Source organism: Anabas testudineus, chromosome 13 (assembly GCF_900324465.2).
Source record: "Anabas testudineus chromosome 13, fAnaTes1.2, whole genome shotgun sequence".
Lineage (NCBI taxonomy): Eukaryota > Metazoa > Chordata > Actinopteri > Anabantiformes > Anabantidae > Anabas > Anabas testudineus.
This window is the reverse complement of record NC_046622.1, coordinates 18,403,762-18,419,828: the sequence shown is the minus strand read 5'-3', so window position 1 is coordinate 18,419,828 and position 16,067 is coordinate 18,403,762. Positions and strand designations below refer to the sequence as shown.

The 16,067-nt window shown below is 40.9% G+C and overlaps 1 protein-coding gene across 1 annotated transcript in view; it reads right to left on the bottom strand.

Annotated features, from left to right (window-relative positions):
• Positions 1–781: 781 nt before the first annotated feature.
• Positions 782–16,067, bottom strand: part of ppp1r37 (protein phosphatase 1, regulatory subunit 37) — a 33,178-nt gene continuing 17,892 nt past the window's right edge. Inside the window, exons 3-13 of the mRNA XM_026368219.1 lie at positions 11,977–12,022; positions 11,688–11,788; positions 9,765–9,884; positions 8,870–9,020; positions 8,570–8,725; positions 7,898–8,010; positions 5,995–6,136; positions 5,746–5,912; positions 3,468–5,175; positions 3,261–3,346; positions 782–2,712 (exon numbers count right to left, since the gene is read on the bottom strand). Coding sequence (XP_026224004.1) covers positions 3,270–3,346; positions 3,468–5,175; positions 5,746–5,912; positions 5,995–6,136; positions 7,898–8,010; positions 8,570–8,725; positions 8,870–9,020; positions 9,765–9,884; positions 11,688–11,788; positions 11,977–12,022 — 2,781 coding nt within the window. The 3' untranslated portion in view covers positions 782–2,712; positions 3,261–3,269. The remainder of the gene's footprint in view (positions 2,713–3,260; positions 3,347–3,467; positions 5,176–5,745; positions 5,913–5,994; positions 6,137–7,897; positions 8,011–8,569; positions 8,726–8,869; positions 9,021–9,764; positions 9,885–11,687; positions 11,789–11,976; positions 12,023–16,067) is intronic.

Below are 16,067 nucleotides of genomic sequence, written 5' to 3'. Positions count from 1 at the left end.
AACTGACAATTGTTAGTTTGACTTTGAAACATCTAAATTTAATTAGATTAAATGTTTCTCAAATTTTAAAACACAATGTAGTTTATTATTTAATGCTTTAATTTGTCAAATTAAATGTTAAACAAGCCCCCCCCCCCAAAAACAAACATCCTTGAAAGAGAAGATGAATACAAATGGTGAATACTATTCATGATGACACCGGACATAAGCAAACACCTGAAGTGCTGTGATGTACTGGTACTCTGTGGGTGGGGCTGTGAACTCAACCCCATATTTAGCTGTACAGCAGTTCACCAAAACTGTTGCTAAGGAAACTGTTTTGTGTGTGTGTGTGTGTGTGGTGGTGAACCACAGTACACAGCAATAGGGACTGTACCGAGTATTTAATACACGACTAAACAGAGTTTCTCCATGATTAGAGATTTAGATAGAAAGATGTTTTTGTGTCATTTGGGGTTGAGTGAACCATTTAAATGAGTTTAAAACGGTCCAGTTAAACCTGAACAGTTTGAATCAAAGTTTCATCAGGATGCAACTTGTTTTGATGAAGATGAATATGAGACAATAGATCAACATTTTTGTTGTTTACATCTGGATCCGATACACAACTTAGAAGATGGCACCCATTTGTCACATCTTCATCTTTTGATGTCAAATCCAAATGTCAATCTACGGCAATAAACAAGTAAACAAGTAACTGATCCAAACAGATGGTTTTCTGTCATTCATGCATTCACCTGCAGCAATCACACATCTGAGTAACGTCAAACATTCACTCACATCATGAGTCATTACATGCATTTATTTGAGAGGAACAAATTTCGCCATACATGTCTTTGTGATTACCAGCACATTTCAATTAAGTTAACAAATTAATATTAAAAATATTCTAAAAATTAAAGCATTACAAACAGTGGGGGCAACTATCTGTTGGGTGCAGAAGAGCAGGAGGGTCAGATGCTGTTATGTTTAAAAAGAAAAACAACACGCCTGCCTGTATCTGCCGTAGGGGAAGAAAAAACTAAACGGAACATAACAACAGGGTAAACCAGCTCACTTCACAAACACACACCAAGTTGACATGTCATTTCTGGAAAATTCAGGACAGAATTTGGATTTCAACAGAAATGTCAGCACCTACAGTGTGTTGTGGGCCATGCTGTGATGTCTTTTAAGTCTGCGCCCCCTTGTGGCCACAGCTTCACCCAGCAGAGTAGTGTTCAAGCAACAACAAGGATTTTGATTATGTCTACTGGTTCCTTGTGTTTGCTTTTATTACTGCACCCCAACTGCTACCAATAGTCCAACCATTCAATCATATTTACCCATTGTCCCCAAACAGATTGCCCTTCCCACTCAAAAAAAAAGAAAAAAAAAAAAAAGACAAAAAACTAAATATTTGCTCTAGTTTGAATCTGAAATTTACATCAAAGAGGGTGTTTAATCTTTAAAAGAACCCCCAAATGGAAAAGAAGAGAAAAATGGGGAGAGAGTGAAAAGGAGAGGAGGAAAAATAAACCTAAAAGGCTGTTATTGCCATAAAATAAATACAAAGGAACTGATTTTTCAAAGCAGCTAAACGAAAAAACAGAGACTTAATGTGAAGTGGTGAGTTTGAAGGCAACATGAACGATGAGCTGGAGCGGAGAGGAGAGATGGCACAAAGTGCCACATGGGAGGAGGGAGAAAATGACAACAGAGACCAGGCTGCTTTTCCGCAAACACTTTCGCCCAAACAACGATGAAAGCAATAACAGGGTCTGAAACTGCAGAGAATCAAGGGAACGCACAGCTTTTGGTTGACTGCAAATAATTCAACCAAAAGACTGTTCTGTGATCCAATATTTGCACGAGTTGTGAGTTTTGTTTTAGCAGAGCCAGACGGCAGACAGTTGCAGCTCCTCCACATCAGATCTGAGCGGGCCCGAGGGGGAGACGCTAATTCCTGAGGGGCCGAAGAGGACGAGGAAGGAAAAAAATGACAAGGGGGAGGTCACTTTGGCAGAGGTCCCTTAGAGTTTTCATATGAAGAGAGGGAATGGTGGGGTGTGGGAGACACAGACATAAAACACTGACAAAACACTTAACGTCCTCAGTTTCCTTGGATATAAAAGCCTGAACAGTGATCTACTTCCACCTCTGGAACAAGTGTTTAAAGCCAGCAGGTCTGCTCAGCAGGGTCCGTCACCATTATTTTGTATTCTGAGTGTTCCATCGACCCCACTTCTCCTTTCAACCATCATGTCTTTATGTACGTGTGATATGGTGAGAAGAAAAAAAACAAAAAAAAACAAACCCTCAACTACAGTGGACATCTACACAAGAAAACAAGAAGAGGCTGTGACATAGGTCCGTGTCTTTGGTTAGTGTTGGATCCTCCCGGACTGGACTGACAAAATGTATTGATAAAGTGATTTGATTTCTCCTTAACCAGCTTTCTCCTGCTAAATGTGCATATTCATGTGTTTCAGTGGTTGATGTAGTGTGGATGCAGAGGACTCCTTATTTCTCACAGCCAAGCTCAAGAGGTTGATTTAGTACTTTACATATTTTCCATAATTTGTATTTTCATGTACAGAGCTTCGTCTGTGACAGCTCTTCTGTCCTTTGTGGAAAGGTCAAGTCGTTGGTAAAGCCAGAGAAAAGAAAACATTGCAGGGCAACCGGTCAGACAAACAATCCTCGTGCTGTTTTCTCCTGTCCATGCAGTCCCTGAGGAAGAAGAGGAGAAAGATGACTGAACATAGCTGCTCAAACTCACTAACAGCACGACTAATTACACATGATTGTTAAGAAACACGTTTGATCATAATCTTTGAGCCAAAGGTTACTGGATGAGCAGGTGAAGCTTTAAATGCTCTACAGGAGTAGAAGTCAAGTTTGATATTTTGCATTAGTTTTTTCTGCCCTTGCAGCCACTTTTTGTGACGTCACAGCAGCTGCACAAAAGAGTAGTTACATACATACATTTTGCTTTTACTTCCTTAATGACTTGTATTTCCTGGTAAGGATGAAATGACCAAACACAATGGCTATTGTAATTTAACGACCAATGGCTTATTGTTTAAGGAAAAAAAAGTGGTTTAATAAATGGGAAGTTGTGATTTGTACTGTAAAAACTAGGAGTAGGATAGGAGTTTGATATTTAGATCCTTGTCTTCAGTATGATGTCACTAATAGAGAAAAATCTCTATTGAAGAAGCAAATCCTGCTTCCTATCATGGACACTTGATGATTTCCTGTACAGACAGGTTGTATACCTCATAACATCATGGTGCTTCTCTCCCCGTCTCCAGACTGGCTTCTAGCAGCAGCTCCTCCAGGTCCTGTCCACAGCTGACACTCACTACATAAGTGACAAATAACACAGATTATCAAACCAGCTTTTTACACCCTAGAAACAACTGAATAAACTAGTTTATTTATCTAAAACAAACAAACAGAAACCTGTGATCAGTGCGACTCACCATGCTCCATGACACAGCTGCCGGGCTTGGGGCTTTCAGCATCGAGAAGATGAATGGAGAACTCTGGCTTCAGGCCGTTAGGCAGGGCTGAGCCGACGACTTCTCCATCTAGAGCCTCGGCGAAACACTTGCCTTCGTCTGCAGAGCTCTCGTCAGCTGAGTCCTCCTCTTCGGCTGGTGAGTCTGTGTTCACTTCAACAGTGGCTTCAGGCTCAGTAGAAGCCGGGCTGAGAATGACAGATGGTGCCTGTTGATCAGTTTGAACTGAGAGAACAGGCTCTACTTCCTGTTCATCTGCCTCTGTTTGCTGATTTGGACACAGCTCCTCTTGGTTTAGATGGCTGTCCTCCTCTGATAAACTTGTTTTTTTGGTTTCTGGTTCTTCCTGCTTCTCCTCTTTGTCTTCTTCCTCTGTTTGGTTTGGTGGCAGGGCCTCCTCTGAAGCAGATGCTAGCTCATTCTTCAGCTGTTCAAGAGCAGATGTTACCGGTTGCTGCTGTGTTAATACTGCAGGGATACGAGGCTGGCTTTGACTCAGTTTGTCTAACACCTCTTCTGTGCTTTCTTGGGACATCAACTGTCTGTTATCCGCTATACATCCTTTCTCCTCCTCCCCTTCCTTCTCTCCCTCTACTCTGTCCTCAGACTGGGGGTTTTTAGTGCTCTCTGTTGCCTCCTCAGGAGGGTGAGATACTATAACCTGGACTGGTGAGAGATCTGAATGCAGCTCTGATGCTTGTAGACTTGGATCTGTCATGTCTGGGTGTAAAGTGCTAGGTGTCACATCCTCTGTGGGCTGACTTATAGATTGTGGCTCTATTGTGTGGACCTGTGTAGTATCCAGTTCAGGCTTTAAGTGTGCTACAGGACTCTGCTCTGTCAGTTTACAGTCTGTTGATGGTGCAGGGGATCTGTCCTTCAGAGTCAGCTGTGTTTGCGTAGGTGTTTGAGATGTCGGCATCGGCTGCGTCTGCTGTAACGTGGGCTGTGTGGTCTGCGTGGCATCTACAGGTTTCTCTGAGGCCTCTTTAGTCTGGGTGAGAAATGCCGGTGCACTTATCTGCTGCAGCTGCTGCTGCTCAGGGGGGCTCTCCACCCGTGTTACCATGAAGATCTTATGACCCCTCCCTGGACTCGAGACAGAAATACAGCGACCAGGAGATGGAGGCGTGCCAGGAGGAACTGCAGATTCCATGACAGTGATGCTGGAAATGACACTCGGCCCTCCAGCAGGTGATGCAGATGGAGACAAGGATGTACGAGAGGCACTAGTGGGGGGTTGTGCAGCCCCGATCTCAATTTGAGGAGCAGTCTGGTTTGAATGATTGGAGGAGTTTGATGTTGAAGAGGACTTAGTCACCACCTCCTCCTCCTCATCCTCAGTGTCTGAGTCTGACTCCAGGTTTGTTTGAGAAATGCTCGCCTCAGAGCTCGCTCCTGACTGGCTGCTTGTCTGTCCTGCATTTCCCGTAGTTTCTCCCTCTTCTTCTACCTCTTTAACCTCTTTGTAATCTCTGTGTTCTGATGCTGGTTCTTCCTCCTCCACTTCCTCCCTGGTTTCATCCTCTGTGGCGATTTCAGCCATGGAGGCAGACTGCCTCATCTTCTGCTCAGTTTCCTCCTTCTCCTTGGCCAGGATGAAGTTCCTCTTGCAGCCATTCTGGATCTCAGCCAGCAGGGCACGTTGGGTCTCAATGAAGCTCTTCACCTGAGAGACAGAAACTAGCTTTCAAACATGCAGAATAAACCACCAGAATAGTTACCAACTAAGCTGAGGCACTCTTGATCTCAAGTCTGTACTTCCTACAGTCAAGGCTTTGGGAGCTCTGGTGACTAGACCTTTATCGTCACTCCCCGGCTACCTCAACCCTCAATTCCTGTCATCTCTCTAACAATAGCATAAAATGCCCTGAAATTGTAATAATAACAGGCAGACACTGGTGTTATTCTCTGCTGTACTGACTAGTATTTTCTCTCTCAGTAATTTCTGACATTTGTACTCCCTACACCAATCCCTTTTCCCCCCTTACTGCTATTAGGCTTTGGATATACAATTCAATTCATTGTTGGTTTTGGTCTCTTCATGCGATTTCTTTTGCTATAAAAAAACACAATCATCAGCAAAATTTCACTACTGCATGGCTGCAAGGTTCAGTTCAATGTAATTTTATCCTTCTCGGACAGTAACTCATTACATGCCTAAGCCTGTTTCAATCTATATCCGGCCCTTTACCTCCTCTTCTCTAGCCCCTTCTCCATGTCTTATCCCCATGCTCACAGTTTCTTTCTTAGGCTCCCGGTCGAGGTCCAGACGCAGCAGAGAGGTGTTGACTTTTAGGGCAAGCGACAAGGCCATCAGTCCACCTGTCTTGATTTCATTCTCTCGAAGGTCCAAACGCAGCAGTCTGGGGCTCTCAGCAATAAATTCAGCCACAGCCACAGCACCTATAGTGCAAATATAACATATATCAGAAATATAGTAATCCAAAACAAAAACTGAGGCAGAGGCTCAGGAACTATTTCTCACCTTCACAGGACAGTTTGGTGGAAGCAAGGCCCAGCCGGAGGACAGAGCGGTTAGCAATCAGCCCGTCTTTCAGCTTGTGGACCCCTTCATTACCCACAGAGTTGTGGCCAAGGTTCAGAGTCTCCAGACTCTGAGTGCATGGCTAAGTAAAAATAAAAGAGAATAAGAGAATAGGATTGGAACAGATAATGGTGGCAGTCTTTTCTAACAAAATATCAGAGGTACATTTTCAGTGTGCCTCTCTTAATTGCAGAAACATTAGAGTCACACTGAAGTGCACTGTAATTCCACTGATACCCACAGTTTACTACATAATGTGGTGATTCACTCCTTCAAATAATCCTTCTTGTTAGCTACAGCTAATATGTTGACTGCCTGTTTAAACATCTGAGTGAGTGCCGGAGCTGTGCTAAAACATGCACTTTGTACTTTAATTTTTGTTAATATCTTTTGCTGTGGACAAACTCTTTACTTCTCCATTCATTCTGAGAGTTTACAGGTTTCCTCTCCCTCTACTGGCTACTGTTAAATGATCAGTGTTGGTGTGTTATTGGGTTGTGGCAACAGACTACACAGTGATTATCTCCAGGGTTATGAATCAGCCATCGAGATGGTCATGGGATATTCTTTGGAGCTTCGATTGCAAGTCTTAGGCTATTTTGCGTGTCCTGCAGCATCTAAATTCCTAAATAAAAACACCACCAGACAGATTTCGTGGAAGAGCTCAAAAATAACATTTTATGGCTTCACTATGACACTGCTTATTTTGAACAAAAGTTTTGTTTGTGTAACCATTAAATTGAGGGAATACAATTAATTTCATAAAACAACACTTATAAGCTGTGAATAATGCGAGCAAACATGCTGCAGTTAATCCATTATGTTGTTTTAATAATGTTATCTGTTCAATGTTTGTAAAGTTCAAAACATTTAAACATAAAACAGCTGAAAATATGTTTATCTGACACTCACAAGGATAGGACTGTAATGACTCAGCACTGCCTACATGTAAACACTGCAGTACAAAAACTAATACACTGATGTTCCCCAAGGAAAACAGAGTGTAGGGGATGGTGACGCTATCACTCCACGACAGAAATGCAACCAATGACTTTGGTAATGGATTATCTGTAACAGACTGCTATGAAATCAAACCTGACTTGTGGAAAATGGTGCAGCACTAAGACCAGAGCCTGAAGGGACATCTGTTCACTCAGTGAGAAACAACACAACAAAATGTCAGGCGTATTAATGAGGACGTCATACTGAAAATGTCCAGTATGATCAGGCATCATTTACACTACACGTTCATGTGTCACCTACGCCCGACACTCGCAATCAGGTATAGGTTTCTTTAGTTAAATGCAAATAGAATTCATCCTTTTAACTATACCACAATAAAATACAAAGTTTTTAATCATACTGATGAGATAATTTGGCCACTAAAGACAGTAAGCAGCTGTCTGTGTTCTGACTGGTGGAGTGGATGGATTAGTGTGTGTCATTATTCTAGCAAAGACAACTTTTTCCAATGGTAAATTCACTACCAACAAACAACTAGCAGAGCCCCTAACAGGTGTAGAAGAGAGAAATTACAATGTGCACATATAGGAGGAAGCAGGAGTATGCTGGGGTCTAGAGAACATGAACATATAGGTGGATAAAAGAGGTACAACATAAGCAGAGTTTTATTTTGATGACTTCTCTGATAGTGTAAGAGCTCATGAGAAAATTTAATTCTCCGTGCTCAAGCTGTTCTACACACTACCACTGTTTTCCTCTTAAAACCTCTGATAACCTTGTGTATTTGTATGTAGACTGGCTTTATTGTCCCACAAAGTGTGTGTGTGTGTGTGTGTGTGTGTGTGTGTGTGTGTGTGTGTGTGTGTGTGTGTGTGTGTACCAGTGCAGCAGCGAGGTAGCCCATGCCGTTATGTGTGAGCTGGTTGTTCCATAGCACCAAAGTGACGAGGCCTTTCCTCTGCTCTTTTAGTCCCTCGCACACATAGGCCAATCCTGTGATGACAAAGACAAAACCCAACACGGGAAGAGTTACTTAACTTACATAACGACTCCATTTCTAACAAAATATCATGTGAATTAATCAAAAAAATATTTGAAGGACCCTGGTGCAGTGCAGCAGTTTTGAAGGGTCTTTTTTTCTGACCTCTTCTTGTCAAAAAAGAACCTGATTTACTGTAAACGTCAGTGAAAATTGCTATCTTGAAGGAAGAAATATTTTGTTAAAAGGGACCTACAACCTAGTTTGAACCAGTCTGGGTGCGATATGTCTCCCTGAAAAAACATACTGATGCCACAATGCATATTTCATTTATGTATGCCTACACATTTACACAATATGTACAGTGCCTATATTCTATTGATATATTGTGCTCAATCTGTTTTGCTACAACAACCTAATTTCTCCACAGCAATATATAAACTAAAAAAGTACTGTGGTGTACGGACAATGGATAGTTTTTTATTTTTAACACATTGCCACCTTGAGCAAACAAACCAAGCTACAACACAATAATGCTACTGTATGTGTTAGTGCTTTATCAATGTTGCATACCAGAGTCTAGGATATGGTTGTTACGCAGGTCTAGGATCTGGATGTTGTAGTTGAACTTGAGCAAATTTCCAAGTTGAGCTGAATCCTGCAGGCCATTAAGCTTGTTGTCTGCCAGGTATAACTCCCGCAGGTTCATATTCATCTTAAGGGCCGTAGCTGGCCGGAAAGATAAAGCACAAACAAAGATGGGAGAAAAAGGAAAAACTAATTGTTAGCAGTACAAGTCTAAATTCAAGGATCAGGATTCTCTAATTATGCAGTCAGGGTTTGAAAAAGAAAGTCCCTCTTTTCCTGTCTTACCCAGTAACATAAGCGGCCTGCCAGACAGGCCAGCATTCTCCAAGTGGAGGACTGCCAGGCTGCCACTGATCCTGAGTGCTCGTGCTACAAAGGGAGCCGAGTGGTCCAGCAGAGGAGTGTTACGAGCATCAAGATACTGAAGAGAGCTTGTCTATTAGGGGGAACAAAAGCGAAATAATTATTTAGGTATGAAGACATTTTCCAAAATCTGCACCCAGAAGCATGCATGAGCTGGATGCCTCTTAAATAAAAAAGGAGTAAAAAAAATAAACATTTTAAAATTTTATGCTAAATGTTTCATTTCTTTCTTTTAAGGTTGTAGGAACAAACCCTTCGTGTGTAAGATTTAGAAGGATCTATTAGCAGAAATAAAATAAAGTATTAATAAAAATGCCATTAGTGTCTAATCACCAAAAAATACCAACTACTGTGTTTTCTGTAGCTTAGAATAAGTTTTAGGGGGTGGGTCCACTTTCACAGATACTTCACCATACTGCACCGTCATGTTTCTACAGTAGCCCACAACGAACAAACCGAACACTGACTCTAGAAGGTAATCAAGTGTTAAATACAATGACACTGGAGTTATGAGAAAATGTGCTCATTAAAAAATTAGCTATATTCTAGAGGTGTGGTGATGACTGTCACTAATCAGAGACTGAAAAAAGTGCAACATCACCAGTGTCTAGCATGGCGTTGTTTCTGACCTCATAACTCCTTACAAACATTGTAGGCTGCTTACTTGGACATGGGGGTAATTTTGCTCAGAATGTTGCATTCCGCAATCTCACCATTAAATCTTTCACATCGCATGCATCTGTGTTTTTTGTAGATCCGCAAGCGATGCACTGCCATGTTGTCTTCTGCAGAGAGCGTTATGCACTGTAACTCTCACCTTTCTCATCATGTGAGCTGCGGCCTGCCATCCCCGTGTGCCAATGTGCTTGTTGAAAGAGATATTGAGATGTGTGGCTGACTCATAGTACTCTATCATGTCAAATAGAGCTGATGCACCCTGAAAAGCACAGGGAGAGAGGAGGGAGAGAGTGAACGGTGAAACAGGAGGAATATATTGACCACTGAGGCCTTTTAGATTAAAATTCAACAGTTTAAACGAGTCACAGTGTCATAATAGTAAAAGAGATGTCACAAGATACAGTCAAGAGCAGCTGTGGGTGCTATGGTTACAGCCCCACAGGATAGGTGAGATGTAGGAAGGTGTTTCCATGAGGGCCTCGGGTGCGGTTAAAGAGACACTTGTTTGTGTGTCAACTGCAAATATAAAAATCCTATATAGCAGATTTAAAAATATGAACATGTGAAAATGAACAGTGTAGCAGGTGCCGTTATGAAATTACAATTCACATTAAGTGAAAAGGAACAAAATCAGCGTCCTGTATAGTGTCTCATAACCTTTTCCCCCTTTGTGTGTGTGTAAACCAGGAGACATTACGGAGTTTACACATACACTGTTTATATACAGGGTGGGGGAAGATGAGTCACATCCAGTCCAGTAAAAGGCAGCGAGTGTTAGTACTCCCCATGTTTTAGTGCTTTTTAAAACATCTTTTCCAAAACATTTTTCTCCTTTCATCATCCCATTTCGTTCTCAACATGACACCACCACTGCAGATATGGGGCTGTGCCAGATCAAGCCTTTTTCTGTATTTCTCTCACGCCCACTTCAAAGATGATCCTATCCTCTCACATTCGACATTTCAATTCCTTTTCTATCCCACTTGCTCCCATTCTCAACCCAACCGGCTCACTTTTCTCCTTAATCATCTCATTTCATCAAAGACCAAGAAGAGGACACTTGTCTCATACTGAGATGCTGCTCTCTGATAATTCAGTCAGTGACTGATTCAACTACTTATTCACATTTACCTTCAGTAGGGGTCCTTAGGCAAGACCTCATGACGCTAACTCTGCCTGCCTTAGTACCTCATACCTCACTGTTGGATAAAAGTGTCTGCTAAATATAAGTGAAGCTCTGGTGTATGTGTGGCCCTAAGCTTTGTATGTTTTAAAACTAAGATCTGCATGTATGTAAGTATTGCTCTTGAATGTAAATGCTTGCAATAGTTATGGTTGTGTATTGGATTAGGGGTTATGAGTCAATACATTACAATACATTGTTACACTGTAAGCAAGGCAATGCTTTGCAATATTTAAAAACACAACACAAAATGCACCACTGAACGAATCTATATATATATTGTGTAAAAATACAAAAACCTAGAAGGCCTCTTATGTATACCAATTTTTTTGTGTCTTTTTTGCCCTATAACAAAGACTCAACTGTCAGCCTTCCTTGCTGCTAGTTCTTTAATGTCAGCTCGGTGAATCTCTGCCCCATCATGACAGCAGCCTAAATATTGTCGATGGGACTTCAATAATCAGACCATCTACCAGTGTCTACAAAAACACTGACAGAGAATGAAAGAATGAGCAAAAATGAAAGTGACCATTCCTACTCTAGAGAAAGTTCTGTTGAACAGTGTATTTGGAGCTCTGTGTGACAGGAAGTGGTTAGAGCTTGTGTCCCATCACTGTCTTTATCTGTACGTGTCTAGAGCCCAAATGTCCTTAATGATGTTTACACAAGGGGACATCTGGAGTAATCAAAAAACCCATGACAAACACTCCACATCCTGCCAAAGCACTAGGAGTGAAAGGCAGAAAGCAATAGTGACAGACGCTGAACAATATGAGAGAGACAGACAGCATAAATTAAGAAGATGGAAATGTGCATGCTACAAAGGAAGTGGAGCGAAGGAGAGACACAGACAGTTTTTTTAAAGTAAGAAGTTCTTACATCTTCGTCCAGGTTGGTCTGCTCCAGGTCTATCACTTTAAACTGAACCCTCTTCAAAATCTCTTCCAAAGACTCGCATGCTTTGTAGTCCAGCTTTTCACCTAAAGTCATACACATGTCTGGTCAGTTCACCATTCGGTAGCAGAACACATGTTGTTATATAAAACAACAAAAAAAAAAAGGTTTGTGAAATCTCTGAAATTGTTCTCCCGGTTTGAGGAAAGTGTGGTTGGTTCCCACAAGTTCTATTTTCTAGTGTTGACAGTCAGGCTGTTGCTTTGGTGCTTACCTTTTAGATCTAAGCATTCATTTCGCTGTGTCAGGTCTTTCAGTTCCTATAGAAACAAGAACAAACTGTGTCATTAATTGACTGTGAATATTTTTCCATAGTAACAAACTTAGCTCGTCACATGTTGTCACATCACACAGGAGTCAACTTAATAAATCAGTACTGGAGATAAAACACAGATTTTGTGCAAACTAAGATAAATCTTTGCTGCAAAGAAAAGCATCTGAATCACTTAATTGCTCAACTCCTTTATCCCTATTAGAGCTCTAGTGAAAGAACTCTGTAAGTATCGAGTACTGAGGACAGCAACTTGTTACTAACAAAGTATTAAATAAAAAAGGGCACTGCCACCTTTTTTCAATACAGATGGGACCTCCATTGCCTTGAGGACATGCTGATGTTAACAGCTGTCCATCTGACTGTTCACTGTGGCTGTCTCTGCTATTTTATTATTCTTCTACTAATGAAGTTCAGCTTTGTGAAAAATATATTTCATTTACAGTTGTTTGACAATTAAAAGCTCTCCTTGGTTTGCTGGTGGAGCACTTTTAGCAGGAAATATTTGTTTTGCAACTTTTCAGTCAAAAGAAAAATTGACCTGATATCTATAATATAAAGAGGCACATAAGAGTGAAACTAAACTTGGTATGAGGTACAAAAGTACTTGTTGTGAAATAAGTAAAGCCACAAAGCGACAATTTATCTGCCGTTTAGTGCCTGAAACTGCCTGTTGGAGGATGGGTCATTATCCTAGGTTGGCTGAGTGAAACAGTGGAAACATACATGTTCAAGTTACAAGTACAAACAAGTTTGGGGAGACTCAACACTATTAAAGTAGGCTCATCCAAGTACACAGTAAAATAACAGCACAGTCTAAATGTGCTTTGAAGGCCCAAATGTCATTTTTTGCTAGATGAGCTTGTTTTCGCTGTGTTCAGCTTGATCATATCATCCATCTTGTGTTGTACTCCGCCACAACATCACAGATCAAACAGTGGACAGTTATTTAACCTCTTGCCCTGGTAAAACACCTAACCATGCACACAAGCAAACAGAGCCCACAAAACTATGTACCAGCAAATCTCTCTCTCTAGGCGACCACCCAGCCAATTCAGCATGAACTCCATAACCTCTGCACTCCTGCCATACTGCTCTGTGTGTATTTGATGATACAGACATGTGAGTTTTGTGGTATTGAGGGTTGATGACTTCCTGCATGACTTAGCAAGTCCCAGAAACACAAGGAAGTTACGTGACTTCCATATCTAAAAAGCTGTTCTGTCATAACAAAAACAGCACAAAACACTTCATGACACTTCAGGAGTTATAAAGACAATTAATTTGTTACAGAACCATTCACTTTAGGTGGTGTAATATTAAAAATGGTAAATTATAAAACATGTTAACACTGTTTTTTATGCATGTTCAGTCCATCTTCATCTACAATTAACTTAGACACCTGTCAGTAGGAATGACTTTATCAGTGTAAATACCTCTCTGACAGAGCTGCCAGAACCCAAAATAGGCCATGACGCACAGCGTGCCTCTGCATGAGTGGTGGAATAGGGGTGCGTGTGTGTGTGTGAGTGTGTGTTGTAGGCGGAGTAAATGGAGCTTCTGATTTCATTTTTGTTTTATATCATTAAATACTGTGGTGGGTTTTGGTATTCTTGTTGTATATAAAATTTTTTATACAATGGCTACAGATTTACTAAAGGTTTACGTGTACTAAATCCCATGCAAACTTGGTAGTGCCCATAAAAAAAACGGCACACAATGGGTGTGAAAGACCGCACCGTTGAAATGAGCAAAATTGCACATGTTGTGCATTTTTCACCTTGGCCTTCATAAGTGGGATGTTTTTGCTCAAGTGCGCAAAATATATTGAGGAGAAATTAAAAATACACACGCAATGTGATTTATAAAGCCTGAAAGTGTTGGGATTGTGATTGCATCTGAATTTAATGCCTTTGAAAGGCTGGGGCAATCTGCTTGCACATGAAAGGCTGCTTTTAGGATGCAAAGAAGAAATTAAATAATGCATGTTTACCATTTGTGTTAATGTATTTGGAATAATTAAGATAAAATACAAGGGCACCATTTTGCATAAGTAAATGCATAGACAAAAGCAAGTATATCCCAGGTCTTTTGAGCTGTTCACAGATACAAATTCAAAATTCATGTTCTGTGATTAACAACATATAAAAGTCACTAAAGGAGACTAAATACTGGAGTCTAAGCCTGGTCTCCATTACTTATAAATTGCAGTTGTAGTTGTACTAGTGTAGAATAAGCGACCTGTAAATCAACCACAATAATATTTAATATAACTGCACTTTGATGTAGCAAACAAAGGACTACAAATCAGTTGTGTTCTCCAAATTCAGACAAAAAAAAGGGTTTCATTTCACAGCTACAAATAAAGAAGCCTTTAAAATAGCTTATCAGCCTATATTTAGTCTAGAAATGTGGACTATTGAGGGTCCAGCCTTTAAATTGGGCTAGAGGATTACATGGTCTCTCATGTGCAGGACAATATTGTGTACCTAAGCTTTTATGGCACAATGTAAGGAGGTGTGTGTGCAGCACAACAGCACTGTGTAGTCCCAAAAGAATATAACCAGCCATTAGAGAGGCGAACTGTGGAAATGCAGCAGCAGAAATGTGACACAAGGCTACCAAGTGTCCAGGTCTCTGGTGGGAGTAAATGCAGAGCAGGCACTCAACAGGCAATTGCTAAATAGTGAACCTTATAAACACACACACACACAAACAACTAGTCAGACATTTACATAAACTGTAGGACTCCTGGCAGGCCGCCATGTGTACAGGGCAGCTGGAATTAAAGAAAGCATTTAGAGTGAAACAGGAAAGAACAGTACACGGCAGAGCTCTTCTTGCCAACTCTTGCTCACTGGCCAGCCATTTGGTTTATGTGACTGGTTACTGCAAGGATGACTAAGCCAAAATGAGAGGGGGCTGTAGTGGACCAAAAGACTGCGGTGGGAGGTAGGTATGGAGAATTTCCAGATGTCATTCAAAACCAAGACCAAGAGTACCAGGTCAGTCAAGTCCCAGTGGAAATGTACCCGAAGCACAGGGCTAAATGAAGCTCGAAGCAGCAGCTTAGCAGACTAATGTGCATTTTCTCAAGTAGCTGAGACGTTAACCCAGTTTCTTTCATTCAGCTAGCCAGCATGGGGATTTCTTTGCAGTGTTTTGAATCACAAATATGTTTACATCTGGGGTTAATTCCACTTATACACTACTACTCATAAATGGAGACAAACTTGCAGGTATATATACAAAAAACACAAACAAACAAACAAACAAAAAAACAAAGTTCTTTTGGAAAGGCCCAGTTAGACGTTTATGAGTGTGTGCTGCAGGAAAGGTATAACAGAACAAGCACAAGAAAGCGCTATTGTGTCGCTACTGCGAAGACAAGTGCTGCCATCTCTGGCACCCAACAGGCTGGTACCTTTTTTTTTCCTGGATAGCCACTGCATACATGTGTCCCATCATTCCTCTTTATAAGCAGTTCTTAACATCCAGTGGGGAAAGCCTCAGGACTTTTTATTTTATCCTTTTGCATTTGTATGTGAATTGGAGCATATGCTTTATATTGTATTTTTCAAATGTCAATTTATGTGTTTTTTTTTCCTGATGTGAGACCTGTTGTTTGTCTTGTTTTAACACAATAAAACTGACTTGTAATTATCAGTTTTTAAGCATAGCCTGGGAAAATTCCTCTGCCTGTGGGAAACTGCACTCCCGGGTATTCTGTCCTAGATGTCATGACTGATGACAACATGATAATACATACTGAAGCAACATGTTTCCAGTGAAAAAAGAACTGCAAAAAGAATAATGACTTGCAAATATCAGAGCATGTCTTTAAATAAGACGCTCTTGTTTAGTCATGTAAAAGCCCCAGGCTTTCCACTGGAAATTTTAATGCTATATCTGATAGCACTGATACTCTAGAACTCTGTGTATGCAAACTTATGGGTGCTGGTCACTCGGCGTGTATTTGTAAAAGAACGAACTGTCATAAAACTTACAACCACCCTTACAGAAAAGGGAAAATG